The following is a 24794-nucleotide window of genomic DNA, read 5'->3' on the forward strand; positions in this document are numbered from 1 at the left end:
CAGCTGGACGGCCAACCGCCATGTGATGTAAGCCTCCATTCGAAAGCACTGTTGCAGATAGAAGAAGAGGCGGTTGCCACTGATGCAGAACTATAAATATGTCTTGTTTGCCCCCTCCCCCCTTTTTTTAAAAACAGAAGAACCTTTGCCTCATTAGGACATAGGAACACTGTAGTGTTGGTAGGACTTGTATTTTTGCTGTTTATTTATAAGATGGTAATTTTGTCTGTGTGGGGGGAAGTGCAGTATTTGCCTTTGAACTCAGTATCCTAAAAGCACAAGTGGAAAAACCCCAAGAACTTAAAAAAAATACTTTTGAGGCCGATGCTGATCTGGTTTGACCCTTTATTGGTGTTTTGAAGAGGGCATTTTATTTTTTTTTTAAGTTCTGAAACACTATTTGAAATAGTTAATATAAATATGTAATTGTTTACTGTTTATTGTAATGTATTCTAAGTTAATGTGAAACTATAGGAAAAATTTTCATTTAAATCCACCCATAAATTTGCTTTATGTGGCTTTCTTTACACAGAAATAATCCAATTGAGAAATAATTTTGTTCCTGGAATATTTTATTTGCTTGAAGAGGGCATTCTATTTTCCTTACAAGGACTGTGGTTGCTGAGCAAATAGAATAGGAAGCTGTTCATTTCCGGTAATGAAAAATAACCATGGTTTGCACCAGGAAGTTTTCCAAGAAACTAGTGAGCTTTTCTGTTCGGTTGCCTTTGTAAATAAAATTGGTGATGCGTTTAAGGAGTGGCTCTTTTTTTTTTTTTGAAAAAAATTATTTATTGAATTATTAATTTACTTATTTAATGAGTTTGGGTCTCTTGTAGTCCTTTTCTTAAAAGTAAAAAAATATGTGCCCCCTCCCTTCTTTTCTCTCCCTCCCTCCCCCTCTCTCTCTCCCTCCCTCTCACTCCCTCTCTCTCTCTTTCCCCCCCATATGTTTATCACAGGCATGTGGGTGTCTGTGGAGGCCAGAGGAGGGTGTGGGATTCTCTGGACTGATGGGGCTGAATTCGGGTTCTAAAAGAGCAACAGGAACTCTTGCCTCCTGTGTTGGTGCTCAGTTCCCCTTTCCAGTGCTTGAGCTATATAGTTCAATATGTAGATCTTCTTGATATCTCATTTTATGTATCTTTACTAAGGTGCAATTGACATCATAATTGCATCTATCTATCTATCTATCTATCTATCTATCTATCTATCTATCTATCTATCTATCTATCTATCTTCTATCTATAGTGTGAATAGTTTGACATATTTTGGTATTTGTATTTCTGTTCAACTATTTCTACAGCCATGATGATTCTACAGAAAAAGTTTAATTTCAATCATAAATTTTATTTCAGATAATGATATAAGTTTGAATGATTTTTTTTATGGTAATGTAAGTTGTGAACTGTTGGGTCAGATTTTAAAAATCATTATTTTTGTCCTCTAGAGAGTTTGGAAGTATCTAGAGCAAAAGTAGTACTTTTTTAATAGAAATCTAGATGGAAAATAAGTGATTTAAAACTTTAGTGTGATTTGTGAAAACTATAAGGACACTTGGATTCTTTGTAAAGATGGGAATAAAATGAGAGGCGGTACATCAGAAAAGGCTTAAATAGGTAGTTAAGTATTAATATGAGAGAAAATTAAAAATTAGTTCCAGAGGTTATTTTCTGCTGCTGAGCAATTATTTTTATTTCCAGTTATTAAAGTAATATGTACCTATTCAGGAAAAATTTTCCAAATGCTCCATAGCATTTAGAATCTAGCTTGCAGCCAGCTCCAAACCCCAGTGAAGAAAAGTGGCCCTTGAACTCATTCTGCACACAGATGTTTATCCTGCATCCTTAGCAACCACTGTGTGCTCCCATGTTCTTCAAATCATTTCTTCTCTCCTCTCCTTTTCTCCAGGTATGCCACTCAAACATTCGACTGCTAAGGACACCTCCTAGGCCTCTGTTTCTTTTCTTTTTTATTGGAGTTTATTTATTATAAATATCCGTGGGTTTCACGAAGGTATTTTTATTAGGGTACGTCACATACTTTGGCTCTGTTCACCCTCCAATATCCCCTCCTTTCCCCAGACAGGAGAACCTCTACGTTCATGTCATCCATAATGATTCTGCTTGTATATAAAATATAGCACCCACAAATGAGAGAAAGCATGTGGCCTTGAGTTATTTTACTTTACTAGGATGGTTCCCATTTATAGCTATCTTCTTTTACATTTAGTGTGTGTGTGAGAGAGGGGGGGAGGAGGAGAGAGTGAGTGTGCCACAGTGTGTGTGACCAGAGTTCCCCACGCAGGAGCTGGCTCTCTCCTTCCGCCATGTAGGCTCCAGGAATCAGACTCAGATAATCAGGCTTGGCAGCAAGCGTGTTTGCTGTCTAAGTTTCCCCTCTGTTCGTTATCTTAAGATGATGTTAGTTTATTTTTCTTTAGCGTCAAATAAAACCGCATTGTGTATGTGTGCCACATTTTCTTTGTGGATTCATTGGTTGGTGGACACCTAGGCTGATTCTGCAACTTGGCCATTCTGAACGCACTTACGATAAAAATCGATGTGCAAGAATCTTCTTAGAATGTCTTTTGGATATAAACTCGGGAGTGGACCAGTTGACTGCCGTGGTATAGGTCTATTTACAGGTCTCTAAGGAACTTCCATACTGATTTCCCTAGTGGCTGACTAATTTGCCTCTCAACCGACAGTGCAGAAGAACATAATAGTTCCCTTTCACCCACATTCTCAATAACACTGTTTCCTTCTTCCCTCCCTCCTTCCCCCACCTCCCTCCCTCCCTGTTTTTTTTTTTTTTCTTCTGTGTTTGGACAATTTCTGAGTTACGTGACTGGCTTATAGAGGTAGGATTTCTTTGTCTTCTGTGTGGGTTGCATGTAGTCTGTGGACAAGTGACTTTAAAAGATAAGGTTGCAGAATCATCAAGATTCATGCAGAACATGTCTAGGTGGCATTCTCTAACATTCTGTCTGCTCTAAAGAATCTAGGGCATACTATGCCTCCATTTAAGGGCAGAAGTGGGCAAGAAGTATTGATTTCTTGCACCTATATAACTAAGACCTTTCAGAGAAGTTTCTACTCCATATATACATTAAAGCGTGAGCCTTCTTTGGAACTAAATGAAGGAAAGCAGCATGAAAACTAATTTTTTTTTCTGTTTAAGAATTTAATCTTAGTATTTTTCTTGAAATCTCCCTCAATATCAGAGTGAGGTCTAATCCCCCAATGCCAAAACTGGAACTGTCTGAATTTCCATGATGGGGTACAGTTAAGAGGCGTGTCTAATAGCGTGTGTTATTGTTGGGATTTTACTTTGTTTTTAGTAGCTATTTTACATCCTTCCTTGCAGGAGGGTTTAAAAGGCATGCACATACAAGTCCAAGTTCCTGCCCCTGAGTATAGCCTTAAAAATGAATCTGTGCACAAGTACATGTGGAGAGGCAAAAAGCAATTTTCAGATTAACCTTGTGAGTTCTGAAGCACATATCTGCGTATCTGTACATCTGCATTCAGTCGGTCCGTAAAGGAGACCGGGGCTGTGAGAGCAGCTTGGGAGATGCTGAGAGCCGTGGTCGCTAAGGGTATAGAGATGCCTTAGTGGCAGACTTGTTTTCTCTCTTTTGTATCTCCACCCAAAGCTTGCATGCATAGTCTGGTCTGTTCCACAGAGGAATGGACACACGAGCGGCTCTGGTCTGTGGGGTAATGTATCGGAAAGTGGTGTCTGTTAGTCACGGTACCAAAAGAGAGAGAGAGAAGGAGCAGTTTCCCATACTCTTCAGAACAACAGTATACTATAGTTTAAAACAGTTTTAGTGCATACTTAATAGAGAACAAAAAAGAGGAGCTTGAAACATCACAAGGAAGTGACGTTTGGTGGAGATAAAAATAATCACAGTGCCTGGTTCACTATATATATATTATATTGTTACACCTGTATCCCGTAAGTCTGTATAATTAGCACATGAATGCTAAAAATACTTTGAGAAATATTGTCTTATGGTTTTACAAATACCAGATCAAAAATGTCCTGGGCCAGCAAGGTTTCCAGAAGCACTTTTAAGGGAGGAGATCAACTCAACTGGCTTATTCTAACTTTGATGTTTTGCCAAATGGCATCTCATAGGAGTTTTGGTGACCAACTGTGGTCATTCTCTGAGGCAGCTTTATGACTTTAACCTGTGATAACTCTGTATTTTTGTTCTCATTTGCTAATTCTTTTTGGACCTTAGAAGAACACAAGTTATACGGGGGCAGGGGATTCTCTGGTTTTGATTGCATCACCGGTATTTAGAATAATGACACAGCAGAGCAGTGGTGATATATGCCTTTAATTCCAGCACTTGGGAGATAGACGCAGGCTAGCCTGGTCCACAGAGTAAATTCCAGAATAGCCAGAGCTACATAGAGAAACCCTATCTCAGAAAACAAAACAAAACCCAGAAAGAATGATGCCATGGTTGGTAGACAGTAAACAATGAATAAAAGACAAATGTGTCCTGTCCTCTTAGATGGCAAAGAGCACATGGCCCACCTGGGACCCATAAGCCTAGAAAAAAGGAAATTTAGAGAGCAGTTCTTATTGAGAGAGGAGACAAATTCTGTTTGGGACAGCATAGACAAATATGTAGTAGTATTTAGAGTTAGCTGGAAATAAATGATTGGGCTTAAGCAGCAGGAGGAAGTGATATTCATCATGTGTGTTATATTTTTGTGCTCAAGTCTACGTGAATATAAAGAAATTAATTTCCTGACCCGACAAGTAATCAAGAAGTTTGATTTATCTAACAGTTCAATAATGGTAGAAGAACTTCTCATTCATTTCTGGCTATTTGACTATCCACTGTGTAGGCTGATCCGGATCATTTAATTGATACTATGGAAGTTGACAAGCTTTGAACTTCCTTGCCTATTGAAAAGAGACCGACTTTTCTAATTCTCTCTGCTGTGTAGGAGGACTTCCCATTACACTTCATCAGAATACCCCAGTTGTGGATAGAGCTTGAGTCATTTGCTTATTTTGAGCCAAGCGTGGTCTTATACGCGTGCGCATCAGGACTCCTTCCCTTGTGGTCTGTTATTCATGGAGGAGGTTATGATAGATGGGTGTTGGGGAGTCAATCGTGCAGGTTATTATAGCTGGCATTTATGAATGCTCAGAATACCTTGCTGTGATTTCAGGGGGTTTCTTAAGAACCAACATATAGAGACAAGGAGACAGGACAAAGATCACATGTGGAGGTGGCGTTAGTCAAAAATGATGTATTTTAGCAATTAGAAAGGCTGACTCATGTGACTAGGGAGCTGGGTACTTTGCAAATACTTGGTCTAAAATGCGTGAAAAATCATTTCATCTTCAAGATTTTCATATACACTTCAGGACAGCAAAACATGGATTGAGAATTCATCTTTTACAGTTAATGTCTAAACTCATCAGGTCTGGTGACCTGATTAAATCTTATTCTCCTCTCCAACTGGATGGAGCTCTGTGATGCTCACGTTTTCCAGATCCTTGACGTACTTTATGGGTATTTAAGTTTATTTCTTGTAATTTATTTCTGCAGAGGATTATCCCAACTCCTTTCTACTGAAAGTCGATTAGAATAGAAATAGAATTTACTGGAAAATTTCACAGTGGAGGCCTTTTGAGATGACAAAATGACATATTTTTGTGTGATCTTTTTTTTTTTTTTTTTAAAAAGTGGTGAAGCTCTTCATTAGCTCTGAAAGATTTCCGTGTTATATGTCTACCTGTGAGATGCTGGTTAATCTGCCGGTTTCGATTTCAAACAGAGTTTCTCTTACGATTCTTAGATGCTCATTTGTGTCTTCAATCTGCTGAGCAGCAGCCAGGAAAGGCCCTCCCGAGTTGGTCTGAGGGATTTCCAGTTCAAGCCCTTGAGTCTCCAAAAGCTCTTCTCACTTCCGACACAATTTAGGATGTCTTAGATGTGTAACGCCCCATCCAAGGCTGCTTGAAATTCAGGTTAGTGGCAAGGATTAGAGTGTCCACCACGCCTGGGTCCTTATCTCAGAAACACGATGAAAGTAGGCTCGTGGAGCTGACGTCAGGGCATGCTGAGGACTCTAAATGCCAGGACTGTTCGAAATAGGATAGCTTGTGACATTTTCACCCTATTAAGGACAGGTGTGGACATTTAACTACTTTCCCTCCTCTGTGGCTGAACTTGGTATCTATCTGAATCCCCGTTTTCTCTGAAAGGGAGGTTTCCAAATATAATTTTGTCTATTCCTTGCAATATTTTCAGGTTAAAATCACTCCCATAAGGATTCCACTTCTTCTTAACCATGGGCAGCCCCTGAGCTCTGGGTGTGTTCTCATGGTCCAGCAGTAATTTCTGGGATGGTACTCACAGGGGCTCCTAGTGTCCTTCTGGGCTTTCTACCTGATGAGGCTTCATGGTGCCCTCCAAAGGCGGGGGGGGGGGTTGTCCATGTTCCATTAGAAGCATGGTGGAAGGTGTGCCCCATACGCTGTAGCCATGGTCAGCTTCAGCTTCCACCCCCGGTCCTACCCTGCAATCTTTGTGACAACACCCCTACTTGGTACCCGGGAACATGTCTCTCTGCCTAGCTCCTTCGTCATGCCCGCAGAGTGCCTCGACTGTAGGAAGGAATGTATTTATGGACTCCACAGCTAAGGAGGATGACTTCCTTGGGGGATATTATTCAGCATACTGTAGCTGCTTCGATATGTGCCAGTTAAAATCACGAATTAATATATTTCCCTCCTGGCTCTGTTTCTTTAATGGGACTGCATTAGTGTGAACACACACTATAAATACTAGTGTTTATGGAGTCATATTTATAAATATTTGCTCATCTCCTAAAGGTAATGAAACAGCACCTGTGATCTTAGTAGACTTGATTTTCAGTGGGCAGTAGTTCTTTCCCTGACCCCGGGGAGGTCTGTTTTGCTGGACTATAATTCCACCTGCTCTGGTAGTAGAATACAAAATGAGAATACAAAATGAAGCGTGAGATGTTCCGTCTTCAGGAAGGTATGTAATGGTTGTTTAAATATTAAAACACTGATTTACATGTGTTTTCATGTTTGAAATGAAAATTTAAGATTTCCCAATATCTCCATGGGGGGGGGTAACTGACATAATACTTGATTTCACAATCCCAGTTGTCACCTGTGCAGGGACAACATGCGGCATCTCAAGGCCCGAGTGGGAATGATTCAAGTCCAGGGTTAGCAGTGGTACCTTCACTTAGTCTTAGCTTCAAGCCCATTGCCATGTCTTGCCATCTGCCTGTAGCCTCCCCTTGCAGGCAAAACCCTGAAACACATGAAGAAAGCCAAGAAAAAAAAAAATCCCGTTTTCTCAGTGCAGTGCAAAGTCGACAGCAGAATCCTCTCCGGATGGGATGTCACATAGTAAGTGTAAGTGCGGGCTTGTGGCACACTCTCCCAAGGATTCCTTATGTCCCAGCATCCTTGGTATTCGTGTGCAGATGGAGATGGCTGCAGATCCACATCAGAAAGACCAAGGCGAGTCCTCGACCAGTGACTATGACGGGAGAGGCACAGAAAATCTGGCTGAAGAAACAAACGTGAAAGCTAAGCTAATAATTTAGTGCAAGAAGTCTGCTTTACAGTGTAGGCAGCTCCATCTCTTCTGAATTTGTCCAGTTTGCTAAATTATGTGCCAGTGATGAATAGAAAAATGACTACCTTCTGAGCCCATCGAAAGGAGAACATTCTAGATGGCCAGGCACACAACACTGGATTACTTTCCTGAAGCACAATAACTCAGAGAGAGAAACTGGGGTTCAACCTGAAGATCCGAGAACCAAAACAGCCACTGGCTCTTTCCTCAACCTCTCTGACATGGCGATCCTGCCTCCAAGAATCTCAGAATGAGGCTGTATTTGTGAGCTGTCTCTTCCCATTTTATATTCCTATCTGGAGCTGGGATTAAAGGTTTGCATCGCCTGATTTCTATGGCAACTAGTGTGACTACTGGGATTAAAGGTGTGTGTTACCATAACCTGGTCTGTAAGGTTGACCAGTGGGGCTGTTACAGACTCAGATCTTCAGATTAAAATACAATCCAAATGCCACTACACTTCCCTATTAAAAATAATTTACAATAAAACCATGCAAATCTCTCTTTAGATGGAATCATTATTTTGAAGGTTTATTTTTTATTTTTATTTATTTATTTTTTTAGAATAAAGTTACCATTCGACTAGCGTTATTTCATTTACTGCAGGTTTATCATCTGTAACACAACCTCGCTGGGGTCCTCCACTTGTTAACACACTATGCCTGCTCTACACACTACCGTGCTACGGTACGGTTCGTGAGCCCGACAAGGGGCTAGAGATTAAAATACACAAACACACAGAGACAGAGACACGGGTCATCCTTGAATTCCCCCCAAAATGCCTACTTTATTGTGTTCCAGGACAGCTTACATAGTGCCTTCCCTGACCAATAGCCACGCCCTAGCTCTCGGGATTCTTCAGCGCAAACCATCAGAAACCACGCCCCTGCCATCAGGACCTCCTGAGGGTCTCATGCTCAGAGCAGCTGCCAGCACAGGCAAACAAGTTGTTTTGCTCACTAGCATGAGTTGTTTACCCCTGCAGGCAAGGGAGTCACAGGAAGTTCAGGGTCTGGGGGGTCCACGTACCCCAACAATCATCAGTGAAATTTAAGCCAGAAATCTCCAAAGGTGTTTAGTTTTAGGAAAATCAGATCCTACTAGAGTAGAATGTCTCTTTATAGGAGATAGGAAACAGCCATGCTTTTCCTTAATATATGTCCGTGGCTTTGTTTTCATGATTTCCTTTGGCAATAGCTGAAGTCACTGTACTTTTCTCCAACAAAAAGCATTTTAAATCTATTGATCCAGCTCCCTGATGAGTGGGCTGTTTTATGTTTTCTATCCTAAACTGAAAGTAAGTAAACATCATTTCTTTCTATGGTAGAGACCAATTTAAAAATGTGTGAAAAATAATTCCTATTTGAGAAAAAGCGTAGGCCCTTTTGAAATTCATGTTTAAAAAGTTTCCATTGTTAAGACGTGTTTTTAGGAGGAAACTAAATGTTTCACAGGTAACAATTCTCATCTTCAACTAATACTTTTGAAAAGGTTTTCAAAGGCTATAGATCTAGCTGGGTGGAAAAATGCCGATTTTCACTTGCTGTGCGGGTAGCAGAAGGCCAGAGTTTGGATCCCTAGAAGCCACATAATCGCTGCGTGTGGCGGGGCCTCTATGCCTATAATCTTAGCCCTCCTGTGGTGGGAAGAGGCGGAAATAGGAGAATCCAGGAAGCTTGGGAGCCATGTAACCTGGTGTGTGCTTGCCAGCAGCACAAAAGACCCTGTTACAAACAAAGCAGATTCTGAAGACCCACACAAGTGTGTAAGCTCTCCAAGTGTGTGGTGGTACATGCATATCTCTGTCACTCAAACACACGCAGGTTTAGAAAGTTGCTTTAATTTTCCCCTTTATAGTTCCATGTTTAGCTTACTTTAATTATATACATATAATTATATATATATATAATTATATATATAATTGGTTGCAAAGAGTACATTAAATGTGCATATTAGGAATTATATGCTTTTTTTCACTAAGCAATTGAACTACATTATTAAAAATGGGATTTACAAGTGCTTCTGGCAAAACACAGACTGGAAGTAAAGTGAACTAGTGAAGGCATCTCAGGTAACAACATATTTTCACCCTATTTTGTGGTTTCCCATCTTACACTCTTTTTTTTTTCTTTTTCCTTATTTTCAGAGAGGATTCCTATTGTCGTTCAGGTTGTCGGGAATTCAGCTTCTCTTGCCTAAACTACAATAGTGCTGGAATTATAGGTGTGGGGCTAAATGCCTGGCATCTTTTTAACCTAAGGCCCTTTGAAGGCTCTGCTTTAGAGAGTGGCACTGGAGGGCGTTCACACGTGTTGGGAATCGGCCGTTGGCCCGTGTGAACTAGGTGCTTAGTTATTTACGGTAAGCCCTGGTTCCCAGGCTTGAGCTCTGATACTCTAGCCTCCATGTGAAAAGCTCCTGACAACCAATGTTATTATTTTAACCCATGAGGAACACTCTGTTCCGCAAATGTGTCTCATGCACATTTTTCTGAAAAATAAAATCACATCAGAATGACACCAGGCTGGGAGCTAAGACTAGGGTCTTGAGTCGCCCCATCAGAGGCTTAGGCTTAGAGGCTTCCTCTGACTTAGTTTTCCTTCATGTGCCTCAATTTTCTTACTTGAAAATCCAAATTAAACGAGTATTAGTGCTTCCATCCTGAACCGCTTGTTGCGGAAGGGCAGTGAATTCGCCTATTTTGTAAAACATTCAGCTGCTGAGATGAGAGAGGACGGATAGAATTTTCGAAAGTCAGTATCAAAGAGTACTTCCTTCAATGACAGCATTTCTCAGCCCCTTCTTTGGGAATACCGCCGATTTGCTGTTCCTTTCTGCGTTTCGAACACTAGGTGGCAGTGTGGACACAGGAGAGCCACAGCTCTCCCTCCGTCGGCTGCCTCTTCTTTCAAGGGTCTGTAACTTTTAAGTCAGGTTTTTGCCGTCAATTCATTCATGTTAGAAGTCCACACACCCCAGTGCTGAGTCCTACAGGACACCGGCTGAAGGATTAACGGAACATTTAAATGATCAGTATCTGGAGTACAGCATCTTCTTCCGCTAGTTGCCAGCGCTGAGCTTCAGGGGTTCTGGTTTAGCAAGCAGGGCAGGGAGACTTTAGATAGGAGGGCTGCCTGCTCAGATGGAGGCTGCTGTCTCAGGAATCACAATGCCCTTCCGACATTCCGGTGGGATGTAGCTGCAGTCATTTCTTTCTGATTTTCTTTGTGGGAGAGGCAATATTCGCCAAGACAGTGGCTCTTTGTTTTAAAACATTGCCCAGGTTAAAAAAAAAATTATTAGAATTCCCCTTCCCCCAAAAAACTTAGTGTGTCTTTGAGAAAGATACGTATAATTGTGGAAATTACCTGTGGTCAAAATGGAAAACAAAAATTCCACAACACCAGAGCAAAACAGTCAACCCAGTAGGCAAAGGCATTTAAATGACAGGCATGTCTGATTGCTGGCTCCTATTGTTTTGGATTCCCAGGGCCGAGTCCAGACAATCCCTCCCAGGCAGATCGTTAACTCTACAGCGTGTTTGGGCACAAATGAGAAGTTAGATATATAAACATCTCCATATGGGTGTGTATTTTACATATGTACACAACACACAAGAGTCTTTCTCTGGATATCTAAGTGGAAATCTGAAATATCAAATAGCCCTTAGCCCCGTCTATTGGCACTACGCTACTCAGGGCACCTCATTACCAGAATGGCTTACTCCACTTAGTGTAGATGAGCACATATGTGTTTTTTACATCAGAGGGATGATTCATAGACTGGATAAATGGAGCAGGGTCTTGGGAGACTTCATCATGTCCATCGGAACAATTTAAAATCTGGGCATTGCTTATTTCCTGAAATTTCTGTTCAATGTTTTAGGGCCATTGTTGACCAGGGGTAGTGAAACCAGGCAAAGCAAAACATCCATTACAGAGGAATTTCTTTCTCATTTAACCTATGAGTATTGAAGACCCAAACAAGCCAGGCCTTGCTCTCAATGATGCAGATGAACAAAAGATGTCCTAAAGGGGCGTTGATGATGGTGAGGGAGAGTCCCATGAATGTCATGTTTTTGCTTGAAGTACAGTGGATAAAGGGTGAGGTGGGGTGGAATGAATGTGAGTCTAGGAATATAGGAATTTCCTGGAAGAATTCCTGAGTGCAGAGATGTCTGAGCAGACACCTTCATGAGATGCGGGAGCGAGGACAGTACATTTCTATGGGAACGGCGTCCCATGGGGAGAAAAGGGAAGAAGAGCGTCCAAAGCGGAAGGGAGCATCTACTTGCTTTGAAGACCTCCAGTAAGAAAGTTCCGAGACAGCCAGAGGCAGACCGGCAGAGCCTGGTGCTCCTAGAAAATAGAATGTAAACCTAGAAAGATAGTATTTCTTCAAAGCTAAAGCAATCACACATTTAAAGGTGCCGTTGAACTGCGGCAGCGTTGAAGCCGGTGAGAACATGCTGTCACACGTTGTCCCCATACTTTGGCTTCTAGCCCTTCAATCATCTCTTTCTGCAGCTCTGGTGATTCACCGCATTCCAAGAGACAACAGGTAATTTAACTTTTCCTTTTAGCACGGCTGCGCAGAATATTGATGCTTGATGTGTTCCTTTCAGCTCCACGCTTTAGGGCTCAGCCCTGCAAATGTCTAAGCATTGCAGGATCAGAAGAGCCTTCCTAAACTTCCTTCTGCTTCGCTAAAAGGCTGGGAGTTTCCCCATTGTCTTTTTTCTGGTTTTGTTTATGTTGAGTCTTTGTTTCCTCCTCTGGTTAAATGCTGGGTACCACTTTTTCTTTTCATTTGGTTCTGCCCTCATCTTTTTACAAGATGATATTGTGGGTAGAGCAGCTTCATTTTCTGGAAGTCATTTTGGTACAAAGAAATCTGACAATATGCAGAATTTACTGCAAAGCTGCCTGGCATTTCACAAAGAACAAATCTTTAAATAAACCTACCATTAGCCAGGTTTCCCCAAATGTCAATAGTCACTCTGTCATTTTGTGATAAGAAGGGAAATATAAGAGATGGAAAATGGGATAGACAGGAAGGTTTGACTATTTTTACAATTTTTTTAAGAAAAATTGTATTAGAGAATCTTAAGAAAATAGATGTATGGGTACTTTGCCTGCGTATATCTATGTATCATGTGCATGCAGTGCCCCGGGAGGCCAGAAGAGGGCATCAGAGCCTCTGAGACTGGAATCACACATGGTTGTGAGTCTATGCTGGGATCAAACCTTGGTCCTCTGCAAGAGTAGCAAGTGCTCTTAACTGCTGAGCTATCTCTCTAGCCAGCAGGAAGTTCCAAAATCTTATGACCACACCATCATTGCGACTTTAGAAAGGGCTAGGAATCCGAAGTTTCTAACCTGATTTTTACAAATAAAATCCAATCTCTGGAGCTTAAAGACATCTCAGCAAGTAAGGCACCTAGAAGGGTTCAGATTAGCTCATTTTTCTGTAACCCATGCCAATGCCCCATGTGTGCATGCATGCATGCATGCGTGAGTGTGTACATGCATGTGTGGGCGTGTGCTTAATGACACCTGAATCAGGATGTCCTTTCCTTCCTTCCTTTCTTTCTTTCTTTCTTTCTTTCTTTCTTTCTTTCTTTCTTTCTTTCCTTCCTTCCTTCCTTTCTTTTTCTTCCTTTCTTTCTAAAAGCATTTATCATTTATTTCTATGTTTGTATGTGTGTCTGTGTTGTACATAGTACATATACTATGTACATGTACACACATAGTATATGTGTGTCCCCCTCAAGGCTGATGATTCCTTGGAGCTGGTGTTCCAGGCAGCTGTGAGCCATCTGATTCAGACTTGGGTCTTATGGAAGAGAAGGAAGTGTTCTTAACCACTGAGCCTTGTCTCCAGCCCCCGCCCAGTAAGTGTCGACTTGGTTTTCTGCTGGTGGAGTTCAGTCCCCTCTGATCCAAGGCTGGAAGCTCTGACCAATTACAGCCCTCCATGGTGAAGAGATAAGGGCCTTACTGTTGAAAAGAGGTGAAATACAAGAAGACATGATTTTCTATCCAGTAAGCGTTATATTTACATTTTCTTCTCCATATGTCCTTGTGCTGGTTGGGGAAAAAGCACGAAGACGGGAAGAATACTGAGAAGGAGGTTCTTACCTGCTCTTTCGACACTGTGACCTTCACTGTATCTCTCTAGACTTCCCATTCCTAATCATTAAATGAGCCCCTGAAGAATTTCCTTCAACCCTATGCTGAAGTGCGTTCATTCTACCACTAGGGGGCAGACAAACACAATCACAAAGTGTTTGAGCTTCATACAACAGAAACAATGAAAAATTATATTGCAAAATCTAAAAGTTGTAATGCTGTTCCTGATAGAATCTTTGAATACTCTACATTCTAAAGTAGTTCTCATGTTTCAGATTCATTGACTACATGACATACTACTACAATGTTTACCTTTTATTGAGTGCTTACTGTGTACAAAGGCATGGTACTATGCTTACCATTTATTGAGTGCTCACTGTGTACAAAGGCATGGTACTACCCATTACCTTCAATACCTACATCAAACTCCGGAACACTGGGAATTATTCAAGCTTACCTAGACAGATCCTGGGGTTGAGGTTAAGCCAAGGTCACCCAGCTGGCAATTAGCAGAACTGGGGTTGGAGCATAAATCTGATGACCTTTAACCAGGGCCGTATAGTCCTCCCTTGCTATTTCCCATAGCCACCAAGGACCCCTCCAACCACTAAGACTACACACATGGTCTTTCGTCACAGAAGGAAGATGATGTCATGGAAATGTTCCGCTCTGTGCCTGAGTGATCCAAATTTCATCACAGATTGGAAATCTTGATTATATTAAATAGTCAATTTAAACCGTGAGATTATTTGGGGAATGATACTAGGTTCATCTGTTATGACTACAGCCTGCCACCCCAGCTCAGATGCATGCATACTTTATTCTCCGATCATGTACTGAGCTGCTGAACACTTCCTGTCCTTCCCAGTTTCCCCTGTTGCTGCAATGCTGTAAAACTCAATGGGACACTCCCACCCACCCTCCCTCTTCTGTCCTATGTCCTTTGTCTACCTCACCATAGTTAGGGCTTTGCACAGACCTCCTTTAAGCCAGATGTATCGATGTGTCTCCTAAAGTCATTTCTTATTTGAAGGACCTTTTCCTCTCACCACTTAGCAGTTTTATTTTTGGTAATTTCATATCTGCATAGAAAGCATTTTGGTCAACCCCACCTTTCTCTCCTTTTCCGTTCTTCCCTATTCCTATCATCGCCTTTCCCTCCCTACTTCCTGTGCTCATTACTTCTGAATCCGTTAACTTAGTGTTGCCTGTATGTGTGTAGGTATAGGACCACACATTGGAGGAAGGGCAGCATCTCGGGGGCTCCATCCACAAGGAAACTGATTATACCTTCTCCAGCAGCCACAAACTACCAACTAGCTCCTCAGATAAGGAAGGAACCTCCTGGATCCCTTTCCCATTCATGATGGGATTTCTGCTGGCTGGATGTCACGCATGGCTTAGTCATACTGTCACAATAACTGTGAGCTCTTATACACATCTACCTTGTGTCTCAAAGACAGTTTCACTGTAGTTAGCAACTATCCTGATTCTTAAAATCTTTCTGTGCCCTTGTCTGTGACCCCTGAGCCTTGTGAGGAGGGATGGGATAGAGCCATCCCCTTCTGATCTGAGTACTTCACCATCTCTTAGTCTCTGCACTTTGAACAGTTGTGAGTCTCTGTATTAGTTACCCTCTGCTATAAAAAGTATCTTTGGTGAGGGTTGAGAGATGTAGTTTATTACTATGTCTACTTAGCAGAATAATGATATTGGGTTCTCCCTTAAGACCAGTTACCTAGTCAGCCACATTTTTTTTTTTTGGCCCAGTTAATAGTGCCATGCATGAATTCTGCCTTGTGAATTAGGAAGACTATAAATTAAATCAGAAAGTAGCGGGTTATTCCCATAACCTTTATGCCACTATTGTACCGGTGGGCTTATCTTGCCAGGCCAGTTGCTATTATAGTTAATGGGTTCTACAGTTTTTGTTTATTGGTAGTGTACATAGCAACTTCCAGCCTTATGTAAGCTGAGGAGCAGAGATGAGGTTTCCAGCTTGATACCAGTATGATTTCTCCATAGAGTCTTACCTTCAGAAATAACAAGTCATGAAGAGTAATCAACAGCATAGCAATAGCCTGTAACGTGCGAACATCTTTGGGAATCTCATTGGCCAACAACTCAAAAAGAAGTAAAATGTACTTGGCACTGAGCTTTTTATTTGTGGGGTCTGAGGAAGCATTGTCCCCTGTGATGGAATAGCTCTGGGTACCCCCACATATTATTATTTATGTTTATATTGTAACATAATACATAAACAAAATATATTCCATATTCATATTCCATATTCATATGGAATTTTCAAAGATCTTTAGTGTTGCTCCTTCCCATACTTACTTCTCTATGCTGATCCTCCACCCCCAGTCCCTCCCCTTAATTAAATTTTGTCTGTTCCATTAGTTCCTTGTCCCCCTTCCATTGAAATCACGCCCCCTCCATGACCGTGAATAGTTTTCTGCCATCTGTGGGTGGACCAGTTGAACCACACACCTCTGAAGATTCAAATCCAGCATTCACATATGATAGAGAACATGTAGCATTTTTTCTTTATGGATCTGAGTTATCCCATTCAGAATGATTATTTCCAGCACTATCCATTCCACCCATTTATCTGTGCATCTTGTGATATTATTTTCCATTACAGGTAGATAATAGTCTGATGTGTATATACACACCACATTTTCATTATCCATTCATCAGCTGATAGACATCTGGATGGTTTCTACTTCCTGGTTATTGTGAATAGAACAGCAAAGGACATAAGTTAGTGTCTTTATGGCAAGACAGCAAATCCTCTGAAATGCATCCAGCAATGGTACAGCAGGATCATATGGCTGGTCCATTTATAGCTTTCGGAGGAGTCTCTTCACTAATTTTACAGAAAAGCTTGGCAAGCTTGTATTCCCATCAACGGTGGATAAGTGTTTCCCCTTTCCCATAGCCACACCAACATTTGTCATCATTTGGTCTTAGCCATCTGATGAGGGAAGATAAAATATCGGAAGTAGTTTCAGTTTATGTGTCCCTGATGGCTTAAGGATGCTGACCAATAATATTTTTTTTCTCAGAGATTTTTATTTTTTTGGGCAACTCTATTAAATTCTATGCCCAAATATTTAATTGAGTTGTTTTGTTTGTGTTTAGTGGTTTGAGTTCTTTGTATATTCTAGACATCAATCAATCCCCTGTCTAGCTGACAAAAGATTTTTCCTTTTCATTCTGTAGGATGCTTCTTTACTTGAAAGATGGAGTCTTTTGTTGTTCAGAAACCTTTTGGTTTTTGAGGTCCTGTTTAATTATTTTTCATTATTTTTTAAGATTAAAAGTAAAGTTTCAGTTATGTGTGTGTGTCTGTGTACATATGTACAAGTATTTGTGAAGTCTACCATATCCCCTGGAACTGGAGTTACAGGAGGTTGTACGCCTTCTTCTATGGGTTCTGGGAACTGTATTTGAGTCCTTTGCAATATGTACTGTTAACTTCTGGGCCATCTCTCCAACCCTGACTTCTCATGTTTTTTAACATTAATTCAAAATGTCTTTTTCAAATCTTTTATTGAATAAAATGAACCAATTGAGACATGACTTTACTTAATTTACATTTTCTTTTATTGGTTCAATTACCTTCTACATTGCACCCCAGATTTCTTGTTTCATATGACCATAGTGGATTACAAACTAGACTATTGTACACCTCCCCTGAAGTCATTGGAATTTGATTTCTCCTGGTAGCTGAGTGTGAATATACCCATGGGGCTAGATTCCAATTTAGAGCCTTGTAAGAAGAAAGAAGATCTGACGCATCATTTTATATCTCGATGGATTGTCAAACATTAAATGATCTTTGGGAGAAATCTATGTTACCTATAATGGTCCAAATTTTATGCTTTGCTCTATTCATTTGTAGATTTATATTATTGTTCTAAAACCTGTTGGAGAGATATGACCCCTTTGTTATTCTCAGTTAGCAAATGAAGAATTTAATGACCAATAAACAGTCTTGATCAAAAGCAAGTGCTGGACCGCATGGGATTTGAATGAAGGGAGGGAAACTCCAGAGTTCTGGCCTGTGCCCACCACCGTATTTCCAGCCTTAGGTCCTGTTTGACCTTGTGGATTCAGAGTGGAGGTGTGGGGAAAGGAGACATGGCAAAGCAAGTGGAATAAGGCAGCTGGTGGACATCTTTTTTTTTTTAATTTAAAATTTATTTAGTTTACATCCACACTGAAGTTGCCCCTCCCTTCTCTCCTCCCACCCACCTCTCCTCTGCCCCCCCTGAAATCCCATCCTCTGTTTCTATTCAGGAAGAGCAGGCCTCCCATGAATATCAACAAAGCATAGCATATCAAGTTGCATAAGAATAAGCACCTCCCTTTGTGTTAAGTCTGAACAAGGCAATCCAGTATGAGGAATAGAGTCCCAAAAGCCAGAAAAGAAGGTAGAAACAGCCCCTGCTCTCACTGTGAGCAGTCCCACAAAAAGACCAAGTGATACAACTGCCACATACTTTCAGAGGACCTAAGTCAATTTTATGTGGGCTGCCTGGTTTTCACTTCAGACGATTTGAGCTCCTATGAGCCTAGGTTAGTTAATTCTGTAGGTTTTCTTGTGATGTCTCGGGCTCCTACAACCCTTCCTCCCACTCTTCAGCAGGGTTCCCCTAGCTCAGCCTAATATTTGGCTGTGGGTCTGTTTCCATCAGTTGCTGGATGAGGTCTCTCTGGTAATAATCGGGCTAGACACCGATCTGTGAGGATAGCAGAATATCTTTAGGTATCATTACATTGACTTTTTTTTTTTTTCATCCAGTTGTGTTTGGTTCTATCCTGGGTCTCTGGACCATCCATACTCTGGGTCCTGCCACTCCAGGTAATGTCAGAGGTGAACTTACTCTCGAGGTATGGGTCTCAGGTTGGACCAATCATTGGTTGGTCACTCCCTCAATCTTTATCCCATACTTGCCCCGGGGACATCCCATAAGCAGGACAAACTGTAGGTTAAAGGTTGTATGGCTGGGTTGCTCTTCCAGTTCCTCCACTGGAAGTTTTGCTGACTTACTCCGTCCAGGCTATGTATATGCTATTGTTAGAAGTCTTAGCTGGGCCCATCCTGGTAGTTTCCCTTGTACCACGTGTCTACCTGACCCTGCGATGCTGCACCCCTTTCCAGTCATCTTTTTCAGTACTCTCCCCCCCCTTTCCCCCAACAACACCACTTGTAATAGTTATAAATAATATAAACTATCTTAGGGAAACTCTAATCAAGCAAGTGCACAGACCTGTATGACAAGAACTTCAAATTTCTGAAGAAAGAAATTGGAGACGACATCAGAAGATGGCAAGATCTCCCATGCTCATGGATCAGTGAGATTAACATAAGAAAAACAGTCATCTTGCTACAATGCAATCCCTACCAAAATACAAACACAATTCTTTACAAAGCCATGAAAGAACAATACTCAACTTCGTATGGAAAAAACAAAAAACCTAGGATAGCTAAGACAATCCTGTACAATAAAAGAACATGCAGAGACATCACCATCCCTGATTTCAAGCTCTACTACACAGCCATAGTAATAAAAACCATATGGTATTGGCATAAAAACAGACAGATAGATCAATGGAATCAAATTGAAATCCATACACCTATGTGGACACCTGAGTTTTGACAAAGAAGTCAAAATTATACAATGGAAAAAAAGAAAGTGAATGTCTCATTCCACAGAGGAACATCCCCTGCAGCCTTAAATAAATTCTAGTAACTTTCATATGTTCAATGCTCAAATTCAAATGCTGACTTGAGAAAGAGACAGAGTACCTCAGAAGATATCAAAGCATTGTGCGAAATTCTGGCTGTATTTAAAGCTATAGAAGGACTGGGGGCTTTTTAAAATTCCTGAGCAGAAATTTGTCATTTGAATACTAATTTCAACAACAAAATCAAAAAGCAACTTCTAATTAAAATGATATTGAAAGGTCATGTTAAAACAAAGTTTAGCTGAGGATCCCTCAACTTGTTTGGTCTCCTCCAGCCATCTCTTATACCTCCCAGTGTTCCATAGTCACTAGAGGGAGAGTTCTTGGCCTTGGGAATACACAGAGGCTGAAAGTCTCCTCCCTTGTCATTTCAAACTCTGTTATGTTTGTTGCTGGATAGTAGGCCTACCATTCAAAATGGCCCCAGTCACTCATTGGCTAATAAATTAATTCACCAGGGTTAATTCTGGAAATATTGAACAACTAGCTGGCCAGTGGCCATCAGAAGACACAGTGTTTATAAGCAATACATGTAGACAGTAAATGCCAGAGAACTGCTGCATAAGTTTGGTCTGAGCAGGAGTTGTTTTGTCTGATTGCTGACTAACAGCAGAGGTGCTAACATTTGCTGTTGCTGGGCTTCAAAAAGTAGGAAAGTCAGAGTTTGCTACTGCCACTGGCAACCCTCACGGAAGCTGAGAAAAGTGGTGGGGTAATTAGAAGATATCAGAGTAACCCCAAAACAGAAGGTTGGGTCAGTGACATCCAAACGTGATCATTGGCATTGTCTTTAGAATTAAAATGTAGACTTCCTAGGATGTTTAAAGACCATGAATCTTTAGTCCCAGGGCATGAGAAACTGCATTACGTAACTGTCCAGGTGATCTGGATAATTATTTTAAGGCTTCAATCACACGCAAAAACATTCATAATTACTCTCCTCTTCATGTGGGATTCCTATCTCTCTTTCATTCCCTGTTTGGAATCTAGTAATATCTCCTTGGTTACAATGGTCAATTATCGAAATAACTGTGTGTGTGTGTGTGTGTGTGTGTGTGTGTGTGTGTGCGTGTTTATGTGCACACACACATACATGCTTGCTGTTGTTCATGAATGCAGGTGCGTGTTTGCTATTCCACTCATGAAGAAGTCAGAAGGCAGCCTCAGGTGTCAATCCTTGCTTTCCACCTTGTTTGAGACAAGGTCTGTGCTCACCACTGCCTATGCCAGGCATTTATATGCATTTCTACCATAATCGCACATGATCTTTGGAATCTTGTATCTGGAGAGGTGCTAGAGTATATAGGCCAGGGAAGGTTAGTTGAAGGGTTGGAGAGGATGCCATCTATACCGCTATGGGGAAGCCATCAGTAAAGACTTTCTTTACAGCTGCTTTGGACAAACTTGTGCTCCTGCTGGCAACTGTTCTCCCATGGAAGTATGGGTAAAGTACTCATTTGTTCCCTGTAGTGAACTTCGGTGAAGTCATACCATATTTTGTTCTATAATAAAGAGGGTAGAGGGAAATGTTGAAACTGGAATTACAGATCCATGACACTGCTTTCAGAGTTTTATAGGACGTGGAAATCCAAACTCAGCTCCTCAAACTTGCATAGCAAGCCTTTCACTCCCTGAGCCTTCTCCCCAGCTGACTCTGAGGCTTGGAGTTGAAACTACTAATAGGAAGCCTATTTTTTTTAAAGGCCAAATAAGAAAGCACTTAATTTGTGTTGCTTTGGAAATGAAAACTTTCAAAATATGGACACATGAAAGTATGAATGGAAGTAATGAAATAGTAAGCGAATCAAAGAATTGCAAAATCTCCTGAAAAAAAGGAAAAAAAGCTGGGTTCCACGAAGCTAACAGCTTTGTAACATAGACTTGCGAGTATCATTTATGATAGTTGTTCTGGACTTATTATTTTTAATTAAGTAATTAATCAATCAACTACTTGATTCATTTTTGGGTGCATGCATGTGCACAAGAATACGTGTCATGGTGTGAGTGCAGAGATCAGAGGAAAATCTGGGGGAATCAGTTCTAGGAATCTGGCTCAGGTCATCAGGCTTGGAGACAAGTTCCTCTATCTACACACCCATCTTACTTAATGCTAATTTCCTGAGTTTTTAAATGCACAAAACTTACCTATTTTCCAGTAACTCCTACATAATGATATTTAATCTTTTATCACATAATTATAGCATAGTGTATAATTACAAAATCATAAAGGATTTAATAGCACTTCACATTGGTATTTCATAAATCAGAGCAGTTATATAAGTTGTATCAAATTAAAGTCAGTAAGAGTTATGTGCGCATGACATTATGCTGTTGGTAGTGTTTGAGCTGGTATGTTTTACCATGGGTTCTTCTACCCCTGTTTATAATATGCTCTCCAAATGTCCAGTGGGTTGCTGGCCTTCACTGCTTTCTAGAATGCAAGCAAGAATAGTGGATAATTTGTTAACCTCTCCCAATGATGTGTCATCAATATTCTTTTGGCTGGAATCTGTCCTTTTCTTATTTATGTCTGTACCAAACACCAGCTACGTATGATAGACGCTCATCTTAACCTGGGTGCACAGTCTTGTGTGGCTCAACAGGATGATGCAGGCTACTGCAGGATCATGAGAAAACAGACCATTTATAGAACAGGGATTGGGATTTGGGGAGAGTTTCTTTGTTTCCATTTGTTTGTGGCATAAAACCAAAACACGCCTTTTCTTTATTATACTTAGCTCTTAAGAACAGAGACAATGCAGTTAATATGAGGAGGGAATCTGAATTATTTCAACCTCTGGAGAAAACTGTCCAGTTGTGACAAGCAAGTAGAACTGATACTGACTTGTTTTTTTTTATTTATATAAATTAATAGCAATAAACCCAAACCAGGAAATTTTCTTACATACGTTTGATCATTTTGCTAGTGGAAGGAAGTAAGGGCCCCTAGCCTGTGAGGGAATGTACAGAGCAGTGAAAGGAAAATAGCTCTTGTTTTCTCTCTCCCATGGCTCGTCTGACCTGTAATTCATGATTTGGATTCTGCTGGAGCACCCGAGGGCCATGCAATACCCAATATTCAGTGGTGTGTAAAGAATTCTTCGGAAGTTGCTTAGATGAATATATGATGACTTTTCATACATTCAAAATACTGTTTATTCCTTGGAATCACAAGAGAGGAACTCGAATCATGGCAGTATTAAGTATCATAATGAAGCACAGGGTAGCAGATGGGCCCTAGGGCAAACAGTTCTGTGCTATTGATTTACTTATTTGATTTCCTTGTAAAACGTCTGTGACCTGAGCCGTTGCTGAGGAATACAAATGCGGTTTCTCAATTCAGGTCATGCACGGAGACGCTTCCTTAAAGAGAATCTGAGAGCTCTCCAAAAAGCAAAGGGAGACCAACTAGTGTCTCGGGCCCTGGGGATCAGTGCTTGGCAATCTACTCAGATTGAGAGGTACTCTATGGAATGTGCCACACCATTCGCTTGGATTTCTATCTGGCAACTTCGATGAGAGCTTAGTATTTGCCTGGCATGGTGTCGTACGCTATCAGGATCCTAGGGTGTTAAGATAGGATTCTTGTTACGAAAGAAATGCACACTATAATTCCTATATGATTCTTCCAGTTTGCAGAAGACAGTCAAACATAAATGATAAAAAGCTTAATGCCTCTGGGCTCAGACACACAGTGCTACTGTGTGGAACTGCTTGTCATAAGGCAGAGGGGGATTGTGGGAGTGCTGCTGACTGGTACAGGCATCATCTTCTTAAGCTAAATTCCCATCTTACAAATCTGCTCAGCTGGTAAGAAGAGGGATTATTTTTGAGGGCCAAATTTTCCTTGTTGACCTCTCTCCAGGCACACGTACCCTTGTTTGAGCTTCTAACCACGTGACTTAAGTTATATAAATTAACTTACTGTCACTTTTACAAATGAAGAGATACTGGCTCTGCTGGGTGAGGATCATAAGCGAGGTGATTTTGCTGGTACACAGGAGGGGAAAATACATTAAGTTCAGGTTCTAGGATGTAAATTTTAATTATTTTTTAGTTTAAAAATTGGTGAGGCAGGAAGAAGCAGACATGTACATGGCTGTGGTAGTTTCCATTCTCCTAAGTCTACCCAGTTCGTCATCCATGGGCCTCTTCTCTCAGTGTACTCACGGCTCCATCCAACATGAAAGAGCACGGTAAATACCATCACTTCCCAAAGACAGAAGCTGCTGAGCTATAGGTGAAATAGAAGAGGGTGCCACTGTCTTGAGGCTGGCTTAGCAGGGGGAAGCCACTAGAGCTGTTTGAACTCATTTCTGTGTGGGATGTTGCAGAGGACAGGAGCCAGTCACAGACTTAAGCTTCCATCCACGGGCCAAACATCACATGGCAAAAGTATGCATTTTGGAGTCAGGAACAGAAAAAATGTACATTCTGGTCTTGGGTAGACTTTGAGCAATGTAATCAAAACCTTGAGTATCAGTTGTATTGCTTGTGGTTAAAGAAATATTCCAGAGTTAGGCGAGTGAATATATTTAAGGCCCTTTGAGTGTGGCCATGTGTGAAGTGTTGATGTTGAGCGGCTTCTCCCCTCTGTAGCTTCAGGCTCGGGAACAGCTGGTGCCCACCCTGAGGATACAGGAAGTTGGAAGAGCCTGAGCCATGTCAGCATAAGACCACAGCCCCCGCCACTAGTGTTGATAGGGACAAGCTCTGCCTTGGGAAGCTTCTAATATTTTGTCACCATTGAAGGACCCTGATCAGGAACTAAGTTTTGGGGGAACAAAGTAGACTTTCTGGAAACTGCTAGCGTGAAAGCTTTGTCACTGTCACACGCAGATCAACATAATTTCTATTACACGTTCTATTTTTGTAACGGAGTCCTCCTATTTGGATGTCATTGGGCCCATTGAGCAGCTTTTGTTCTTTGGCTGAGAGTTTAATTATTTAGTTATTTATGAGTGCATCTGGGCATAAGTGCCAGAGTTTTATTTCTGTGACAAATTTATGGCCAGTGAATTTTAGTAATTAATGAATAAATTATTCTCCTCCATAAATGCCTCTGCAATTTGTGATTTCCATATCAATTCATAATTCCAAAGAAGGGTCCTTTATTAGTTGGAAAGCCAGTGCTAATGAAATCAGGAAAGGGAGATTTTAAATTGCTTTAATTAACTTTATTAATTAATATCCAACACATGTAAGATATAGAATTGGCTTTGGTTGGCTCCACTAAACTTAGCTGT

General features: G+C 41.0%; 1 protein-coding gene across 2 annotated transcripts in view; it reads left to right on the forward strand.

Moving 5' to 3' along the window:
• Lmo7 (LIM domain 7) overlaps positions 1-756 on the forward strand; it is a 193363-nt gene extending 192607 nt beyond the window's left edge. For both annotated transcript variants that reach the window (XM_026788357.1, XM_026788359.1), the window contains one exon: positions 4-756. In XM_026788357.1, the coding sequence (XP_026644158.1) occupies positions 4-26 (23 nt within the window). In that variant the 3' untranslated portion in view covers positions 27-756. The remainder of the gene's footprint in view (positions 1-3) is intronic.
• The last annotated feature ends 24038 nt before the right edge of the window (positions 757-24794 follow it).

This window comes from Microtus ochrogaster, unplaced genomic scaffold (genome assembly GCF_000317375.1).
Source record: "Microtus ochrogaster isolate Prairie Vole_2 unplaced genomic scaffold, MicOch1.0 UNK2, whole genome shotgun sequence".
NCBI lineage: Eukaryota > Metazoa > Chordata > Mammalia > Rodentia > Cricetidae > Microtus > Microtus ochrogaster.